General features: G+C 52.6%; 1 protein-coding gene across 1 annotated transcript; it reads right to left on the bottom strand.

Annotated features, from left to right (window-relative positions):
* Window positions 1–664: 664 nt before the first annotated feature.
* Window positions 665–9,065, bottom strand: Arpin (actin related protein 2/3 complex inhibitor). The gene is made up of 6 exons (XM_013118965.3): window positions 8,785–9,065; window positions 7,219–7,294; window positions 4,580–4,712; window positions 3,228–3,434; window positions 2,473–2,636; window positions 665–1,655 (listed from the first exon to the last, which is right to left on the bottom strand). Exons 1-6 carry the CDS (start codon window positions 9,048–9,050, stop codon window positions 1,647–1,649), a joined length of 855 nt encoding a protein of 284 aa, XP_012974419.2. The 5' UTR covers window positions 9,051–9,065; the 3' UTR covers window positions 665–1,646.
* Window positions 9,066–9,738: the final 673 nt, after the last annotated feature.

Below are 9,738 nucleotides of genomic sequence, written 5' to 3'. Positions count from 1 at the left end.
CATTCTGGCTTTATGCCAAGCTCAAACATGCCTTGTTCCAGAGGCAAGAGATCTGTAACCAAGTATTGCTTAGCTTAGCCCATGGCAATAGCCATGAAGGTTGGTTACAGATGATTTAAGGATGAGGTTATTCCATTGACGGGCAACCTGTGGGGAAGACCCCTCCCACCTAAGACAAGGGTTCAAGGTCCCCCGAAGACGGGCAAGGGAGGGTAACCCTACTTGACCTAAGCTAGGAGTGCCTCATTTGAAAATAAAAAGGGGTGAATTGTGGGGACACCAGACCTTGAGAAGAGACCCACTTCCCCATCGGCCTGGGAGTAGGCAGCTGTAAGACAATGTTTACTAAAAACAATACAGTGCCCAGGGCAATAAGCTCCTGGAAAGGGCCTGCCCACGGGAACCGCCTTGACCTCGACCTTGTCCAAAGACTAACCACCTCTTCTTACCCACCCAGATCAGTTTTTGGTGTCAGAGCAGAACCAGCCAGGGTAGAGGAGAGAGCAGAAGCTTCTCTGGAGGGAGCCTCTCTTGGGAAGTTTTCTTGAGCCTTTTTGGGGCCTACTTAAAGTTTTCTTTACATCGTTGAACGAGTCTCTGTGTTGTCAATCCCCGACACCCTCTGCACGTTCTCGGACCCAGGCTGCACAGCTGACGAGGCATGTACCAAAAAAAAGGGGGTTATTAATCATGTATACATCATAGGGGCACAGTGACAGAATACTCCAAGTACTTACTAGCATAGGAAAAACTTAGTATTGTTAGTGCCGGTCATGGTCACAGAAAGCATCTGGCACTGCATTTGGCACAGGAAGGAGACTCAGTAATCCCTGCCTTGCAGGCTGAAAGCCTGCCTTGGTGGTGCACACCTTTAATCCCAGCATTCAGGTCCAGGTTCCTGCCCTCACTGCTTCTGACGATGAACTGTTGAGATGGAACTCTAAGGACTTCCCCATCTTGCTTTTGGTCACGGTGTTTCATCGGAGCGGTAAGAACCCTAAGACAGAGGTCTAAGGCAAGAAACCCCATGGAGACGAGGAGCAGAACAGAAATGTAGAAGTGGGACCTTGGGTGTAGGGTGGGGAAGGGCGGGTTACATCAGGAGAACAGAGGCACAAGAAGTCTGGCATGGGACAGAAAGGAAAGAAAGGAGAAAACAGGGAGAACCGGAAGAGCCCACCCACGCCCCCCTCTGTCCTACACAGGGACATTCCTTAACTTAGTGCATCAGGACTAAGTACCTTGGGGAACTCATCCAGTACATGTCCACCACCTAGGAGAGCAAGCCTTGCATCCAAAGAGGGACACACATACAAAAGCCACTGCCTGGAGACCCTCTCTGAGTCTTTTTTTTTTTCAAGACAGGGTTTCTCTGTGACTTTGGAGGCTGTCCTGGAGCTCGCTTTGTAGATCAGGCTGGCCTCGAACTCACAGAGATCCGCCTGCCTCTGCCTCCCAAGTGCTGGGATTAAAGGCGTGTGCCACCAACGCCCGGCTCCCTCAGAGAGTCTTGAGGTCTTAGATTTGATCTCAGCAGAATGTGTTAAATGGTATTCATCTTGACAGACTGATCTCTTCAGGGTGGAAGTCGGTATGGCCTCTTCTCAACGACGCCATCTCAGATGCTGGTAGGGGGAAGAGGTACCTCAGTCATCCTAGAGACACACAACGTGGTCAAGTCAAGAGGTGTAAGTAGAACATATTTCATAAAAGTCTCCTGGCAATCTTCAGACAAGTCTGATCCTGTGGTATCCACGGGATCCTCAGTCACTCACTGCCTTGGCCTCACAGAGCAGATTCCAGAGCCCACCCAGCAAATCCACCATCTGCCAGCTTTACTGACACAGAAGGGAGCCCAGACCTTCTACATGCCCTGCCCTGCCCTGCCCTGCCCTGCCCTGCCCTTCGTTGGCCAAAGTCCTTGTCCTCTCAGAGGTGAATACCTAATCTTTCTGTGACTTCTTTGCTCTAAATGTTCTATTAGGAGGCTTTTGGTATCAGTTCATGTGAAATACATTTCAGATAACTACATATAAAGGAAGTAGGGTAGCACAGGGAACATTAGTAAAACCAGATTAGTATTCAGCCTCTTTTCAGGCTTTGGAGTTCACACTAAGGAGGAAAAAAAACATTTGGTTGCTCAAAGACCTCTCCATGACTAATGTATCACTTCAGGAGAAACACTTGGAAACTTAATGACAGTCCCTAGCTCTTCCTATGATCTTTCCTTCCCTTCCTTGCTTTTATAAATCTCTGGGGCTCTGTGTTCGGTTCCTCCAGCAAGAAATGTTTCAGGTTGCCACCCTCTGATAATTCCATGAGGGAATTTCCCTGATACTAACACAGTCTCAGGAATTACACAGAATTTATCTTGCCTTCAATTTACTCTACTTAGCCATGTCCTGCATGTACATAACTCCCACCAAGAGATGCAATAGCAGGTCCAGGTGCAAAGCTGCCCCCTTGTCGTACCCATTCCTCATCCTCTGCCCCATCTCCTTGCTCTCGGATCTCCACTGTGGCCCTCTCTGAAGACTTCTGGGCCATGATGTTGTCTGTCCAGGATGCTCCTGTCTTTCCATCACCAGCAAAATTACACTTGGTCACTGTCCCCAGCTCCAGTTTGGCTAAGGAATCTGAAAGAACAGAAGTTGAATGGCCTCTCTTCCTGTAGTGGACTAGCCGGGCTAAGGCAATCCATTGTGGTGGAGTCCTCTAAGTCTGGGTTGGCTCTGTTTTCTGGTGTGGCTACTAAGGTTCTTGGTGGGACCCCCAAAGCACTAGAAAGCAAGGGCCAGCCATAGGAAGCAAGGAATTGGATGGGATCCTGGGATATGGTGTGCCCAGGCTAATGGCCCCAGGGCGCTTGGCCACAGACTTAGGAGTAAAGCTCGATATCACAGGTCACATCCCTCTGGAAGGCCAGACCTGGCCTTCTCCCAGAGCTCTAAGCCACAGAGATGAGGAGCCTCTGAAGGGAGGCCAGGAGCTTCCCCAGCAGTGGCTCTTAACCTATGGCTCTCAGTCCTTTGGGGCTGCATATAAGATATCCTTCATACCAGATATTTACATAATTATCATAACAGCAAAATTATAGTTATGAAGCAGCAAATAATTTTATGGTTGGGGTCACCACGCCATGAGGAACTGTATTAAGGGGTCATGGCATTAGGAAGGTTGAGAACCACTGCCCTGTAGGAACAGGCAAAATGAATCACACTGCTCACCTATGAAGGGGCCATCACCCCGAGTTTTTAACCGCACTCCAGTCCCTAGCTCAAGTTCCATGACCTCCATCTCTGACTCAGGCATCCAGAATGCCACTGTCTGGTCTGGGGTGAGGCTCTCTGTCAGCTCCAGCAGCTCTGGCTTGTCTACCAGGCGTTTCAGCCCCTCCGGTGTGAGCCTGTCAGTGTCCCCCTTGGCTTCTGTCTCTGTAGAGCATACGGTGCAGCAGTGTTAGTGTGCCTGGAGAGGAAGCGTTCGCTGAGGGCATCCCTCCTGCCAGGGCTCGGCATTCAATTCCACGGTGGAGGTTTTATGACCTGGATGCTGGAGCCAGGCTACCCAGAGCAAATCTGGATTCTGCTGAAATTTGGGCAAATGAGCTTTCTCTTTGTCCCTAAGAATGGGTATAAAAATGGTGCCAATCTGACAATGCTGACATGCAGTACAGATGAGGGGGGGGGAAGTAGAGCGTTTAGCACAGTGTCTGGCCTGGAGCCAGCCCTCAGCAAGGGGCAAGGGTCTGTGGTTTTGGTATTCCCATCTCAGAGATGAGAAAAACCAAGACAGAGAGGAGGCAGCCTTCAAACACTTACAGTACAGGTCTGCCTTCCAACTGAGACTCTGTGGCCAGGCAGGGTTCCTTTGGGTTCTAGAACCAGCAGACAGCTTGTGGTCCCCACAGCCTCTGCTGGCCTACTCCAGGTTGGCCCTGGCAGAGCTCAGCAGCTCAGCAAGGAATCCAAGGTCTAACCCTGCAGGTGATGGGGCTCACAGGGCAGTAGCTGTCTGTAAGGTGCAGAGGCATGGTTACTCCGGCCCCCAGCAGGGTCTCCATGGCTTGTCCTACAGTTCTGCTGCCAGCACTTCCCTGCTGTGTGGGCCAAAACAAACCCTTCTCCTTTGATGCTGCCTCTGTCGGGGCATTTTGTCACAGCAACAAGAAAAGTCATTCATACTAAAAGTAACAAATACAAGGAGATCGAGAGCCAACAGCGAACATCTGGACAGGAGATCAGAGGCTGCTGGGACCTGACCTGGTCTCCACACACAAGGATAGAGCCCAAAGCCAAGTCTGTGGTAAATCCTGCCAGACTTCCCAATGGAAGCCGTTGGGAATACCAGCCTGGCTCCTGGGACTAAGGTGGGACACTGAGGGTTCTCTGAGTAAATGGGGGGGGGGGCAGGCAGGAAGGAATCCAACAGGGGGAAGCTCAAGCTGGAAACATCATCAAAGCCTCTTGTGCTGAGAAGCCACTTCCTGGGGGGGAACGGGAGGGGGTCATCAAGGGTCTCGGGAGACAAGCAGAACAGTCTAATGGCCTCTTGGGGAGGAAGCACCCAGGATACCTACTGTAAGATGACATGAGGAAGCCTGTGTTCACCTTCCTGGTGGCACTGAAGTTGGGCTCGATTTCATTTCCCTTGGGGTCAAACTTACGGCGGTGGATACAACTGGGCCGGATATACAGGACATAGTAGCGCTCCTGGGTGAAGCAAAGAAGGAGTGAGGAGACTACCTCATTCACCACCCCAGTTTGAGCACACACGTGTACACACACACACACACACACACACACACACACACACACACACACACACACACACACACACACACATACAGCCCAGGCTCTCCCTGCAGCCTCTGCCCACCTCGCCCTCCGTCTCAGAGTCCCATTATCCTACACTAACCCTATACTCTAGAGTTCCTGTCCGCATTTCGTGCCACACAAGCCATGGCAGGGCAACACAAGGCCTCCAAGGTTTCCACACAACCAATGACCAAAACCATAACCCAAATGCCACAAGGCAGGAGGGATGTTGCCAACATAGAAAGGACACTGAGGAGCCGGGCGTTGGTGGCACACGCCTTTAATCCCAGCACTCGGGAGGTAGAGGCAGGCAGATCTTTGTGAGTTCGAGACCAGCCTGGTCTATAAGAGCTAGTTCCAGGACTCCAGGACAGCCTCCAAGGCCACAGAGAAACCCTGTCTCGAAAAACCAAAAAAAAAAAAAAAAAAAAAAAAAAAAAAAAAGACACTGAGGACCTAAGGGGGGGGCAGTCACTCTGCTGCCCCCAGACTCAGTACTGGGGCAAATCACCCCACCCCTCCCATGCCTCAGTTTCCCCTATCACGTGGGAGCAGCACGATGCTCCCTTTCAGGGACATTAAGGGAACCAGTGACACCATGAAGGAGAAGGCAAAGCAAGAAATGGCTGAGAAGATACTGACCAGGTCACCTCATCAAAACAGGCACAGGAACAGTGCCCAAGAGGGAAGAAGCACATGGTCCTTTTGGGACAATCACGAAAGGTGAGTTCGCAAAGAGCAGCGCGACAGGCAGGCGTGGGACAAGGGCGTAGAAAGAGCACCAAAGCTGACACAGGCCTGAGGATGTCAGGCGCTTGTCTGGCGCATACCAAGCCCTGTGTTTGAACTCCGGTGCGGCATAAACCTGGTACGGCGGCACACACCTGTGATCCTAGCACTGTGGGGGAAGAGGCAGGAAGATCAGGAACTCAAGGTCATCCTCTGCCATGCAGCGAGTTCAAGAGGAGCCTGGACTATTTTTTGGATAAGACCCTATCGTGCCCCCCCCAAAAAACAACAAAAGCCTGAGCCAGTCAAGAGGCCATGTGCCCATCTGAGCAGGGAGGACCATTGAGACGCCCCTTGGTAGTCCAGGCCGGGAGCAGCTGAGATGGGTTTTGGATGGTCCTCAAATTGCCATTGGAAATTTGGATCTTCTTTGGTAAGTAAGAAGGAACCCTGGAAGGTTTGGGGGCAGCAACAATACGCCAGAGATGTCTTTCTGGAAATGAGTTAAGTAAGGATTAACTGAGGGCCACCAGATGGTAGGAAATCGGGAATAAGATTTAAGAGGAATAGCTAAGGGCCCTGTGGAGGGTGGCCATGGAGAGAGGAAGAGGATGGGAGAGAAAAGGAACATCGGGTAGGAACGAGGCTGCATGGGCACTGCCTGCCTGCGGAGGAGGAGAAAGATGAGGAGCAGGGAGGAGACGGGCTCAAAGGCCAGTGGCTGCCAGGGCTACTGCCCTGTGTGTCATCAGGGATAAGGGCAGAAGAGGCACGTTTGGAAAGGGTCTGTGTGAACACCTGCCTGTGCTGGGCCAGCTGAGGCAGGTCAGCGCCACACGGGGCAGCTCTCCTGGGCAGGCTGGGGGGCGGGGCTTCAGATGGATGTGCCCACCTACTGACCTGCAAGCTAAGGAGCAGAGTGTGGCAAGATCTCTGGGCATGAAAACGGTGAGCCAGTGACAGACTGCTGTCTGGAGTGCACGGAATACAAAAGCATAGACTGAAGCCCAGCATGGTGGCTCACACCTTTAATCCCAGCAGAGGCAGGTGGATCTCTGAGTTCAAGGCTAGCCTGGTCTACAGATTGAGTTCTAGGACAGCCAGGGCTATAGGGAAACCCTAACCCCCCCCCCAAAAAAAGAGCATAGGCTGAGTGTATAACCTGGCCTCCACCCATCTTGAGAAGACCCTACATTGATGCTAGCCTGAGGTTTTGAGACCAAGGACCAAGGAGACAGTGTGCTCAGCAAATCCAGAAGGGACTATCTGAGGGACGGCCGAGGTACAGAGCTAATGCTCAGGAAGGAGACACGGGCTGGCACAGGATGACCCTAGGAGTGGTCATGGACACCTGGTGTGTGGGCTGTAAACACAACCGGAGGAGCCTGCCAAGCAAAGACAGAAGGCCATCCACACAAGAGCTGCAGGCCCAGATGTCAGCGTATAGACTGTATTCAGGCTAGCTTGGCTTCGGGGCCTGGTCTGTTCTTTTGGTTGTAGCAGAGGCTCTCCCTGCACGAACCATGTAGTCCTTCCTGTCTGCGACACTAAAGGACCCTGCTAGGCTGTGACAATATGTTCCACGAGCTCCTCAGGACTGGCCTAGATCCCATGTCTTAACCCAGCACAACGGGATGTTAGTGGGTGAGTACCACCCAGGATGCAGCCTCACCTTCCTGCCATGGGCATCCGAGATGCTGTGCCTCGATACATCCACCAGCTCTCCCTCCAGCAAGACGCCATTTCCCCTGGGGGTGAGAAGGAAGGGAGGGAGGAAGGCCGGTTCTGTCAGTCCTCAGGAAGCCACACTAAGGTTTAGTGGCCTGGGTGAGAATTTGCATTAAAACAGAAGCAAGTCTCACCCTCACCCCAGACCCCATTCACCTGTCTCTGAGGGGGCCTGCTTTGAAATCACAGAGATCAACCTGCTTCTGCCTTCCAAGTGCTGGGATTAAGGTTGTGAGACATCATGCCTGGGTATTTTGTTGTTGTTTGTTTTGATGGGGGGGTGGTTTTGTGTGTGAGTGTGTGTGTCTGTGCAAATTTAGCATGTGTGTACTGGCACCTGTGGTGTTCAGGAGAGGGAGTCAAACCCTCAGAGCTTGACTTGCAGGCAGTGTTGAGCCCCTGGTGAGGGTGCTGGAAAGTGAACGTGGGTCCTCTGAAGAGTGTCAAGCCCTCTTCACTGGTGAGACATTTCCCCTACTTTAAAGACTTTCATGTTCCTGTTCCCATTCATGTCTACATGTTCTACAGCCAGAGAAATGGCTGTTGTCACCATACAGCTAGAAGATGAGAGACTCAGAAGTTTGGGGGGATTAGCTAAGATCACGGGGTACCACACAGAGTGATCAGAGTTGCCCTTTACCACGTGCAGATGATAGCATTCACAAAAGCAGAACCTGGGACCTGGGCTGTCTTTGGAAGCATCCACAGGAGGAAAGGGTGGGTCTTAGCAGACACTGGAAGAACATTGGGCCAAGACTCCTTGCCTTATATATTTTCTCCTCTCTAATTCTTTCTGAAAACATCTGACAAAGGCAGCCTATACTGAAGGCATTTAACGAGAAAGCTTGATATGTACACACATCGTAATGACTCCCACAATCCAATTATGCACACATTCGATCCTCAGAACCGCTTCACTGAAAACCTTATGAGCTGGGCTCTCGATTCCACTTCCTAGAGACACGATATCTGGCTTTCCGGGACTGGCTTCTTTCACAGAGTAACTGGGTGTTTCTGACTGTAAATGGAATTGCCCATCCCGCTTATTACCCTGCACAAGGCCTGTACCTCCTAACGCTCCCACCCCTCCACCGTTGTTCCCGCCACACCGCACACTGATGCCACATCATGACAAACTACTGGAGTTCAGATCCCTGGGGTGGGAACCGGGGCACCGCCTCTGGAGTTCCATTTGGGAGTCTGGATGGAGTCCCTCCGGTGGTATGAGTGTGGACAGCGGGAATTTCAAGTACATATCTGTCTTTCCCGGTGTGTGGTGCTCAGGGACACTGGGAAGAGCGGCCTGGAAACCAGACGTGGCCAGTTTTTTTCTCTCGCCTCCAACGCCCCCTTCCGCCCCAGATCAATCTCTGAACAGGAATCAGATTCTGAGTTCGACAGAGGCCTGGAGCTCAGGCCCAGGGATGCTCCCAGCCCACCCCTGGCTAGCAGTGTGGGTAAGCACAGCTCACGCCTGGCCAGCAGCCGGAGTGGGCGGAGCACAGCCTACCCCTGGTGGGCCGCGGGGTCCCAGGTCCCCGGCAGTCGCACGCTCTGCACCGCCTTGTTGCGGAGGACGCTGTCGTGGTAGATGCGGCTCATTTTCCCCGCGCCGAGGCCCAGCAGCTCCAGGAAGCAGCGGGAGCGCGGGGCGGGGCACCTCGGGGACAGGAGCCAGGAGGTCGTTGCAGGGAAGGCTTTCCCAGCCTGCAGATCCCGGAACCGTGCGGCCTGCCGGGGCGTTCCCAGGCTGGACTTAAAGGAGCCGAGCCGCATTCCGGACCTCCAGACCACGTGCAGTTGCAACCGGGCTTTCCGAATGACTACTGTCCTTCACGTCCTTGTAGTCTAAGAAAGATCGAGAGTTCGAGACCGAACTGTACTCTACAGAGACCCTGTCTCAAACAAAATTCACCAGTATACAAAGCGACAGCTGAGGCTCAGGAATTGTAGATCTTTCTTGGGATCGAGTCTAGGAGGATTTTTTCCCAGGGAGCAGGAAGGGAGAAAAGGGAGCAGCCGTGAGGAACCACAGAGTGGTGCGTACAGACGCTGCCCTTTCGGACCTTCCCGCGGCCCCGCAGCGACCTGAGGGAGTTCCGGGGATGCGTGAAGGAGTACGGATGGGAGTCAGATCTGCTGCAAGGCAAACCTGAAATCTCTGCCGTGTGAGCGCGGCAAGTTCCTCAACCTTTCTGAGCCCTCACTTCTTCCTCAGCAAAATGAAAGTGTCCGATGGTTTGCAAAGCTGGAACTCACCGGTTCCTAGTCTTTCCCTCCCACGCCTCCCAGATTCTGATGGATCGCTTCTCTAGTCCCAGTGTGTCCTCTGCTCAAGGGTGTCTGCAAGCCTTTTATTCTAAGCGCGCACCCAGGAGTCTCCTCTGACCTGGAAGTCATTGGGAAGCGGGCTTGTCTTTTTGGCTCCATTGTGCCAAACCCTGGAGCAGGTGGCCCCACATTC

The sequence above is a fragment of the Mesocricetus auratus genome, unplaced genomic scaffold (assembly GCF_017639785.1).
Source record: "Mesocricetus auratus isolate SY011 unplaced genomic scaffold, BCM_Maur_2.0 Super-Scaffold_4256, whole genome shotgun sequence".
Lineage (NCBI taxonomy): Eukaryota > Metazoa > Chordata > Mammalia > Rodentia > Cricetidae > Mesocricetus > Mesocricetus auratus.
The sequence above is the reverse complement of the archived record's forward strand: the minus strand, read 5'-3'. Positions and strand labels throughout refer to the sequence as shown.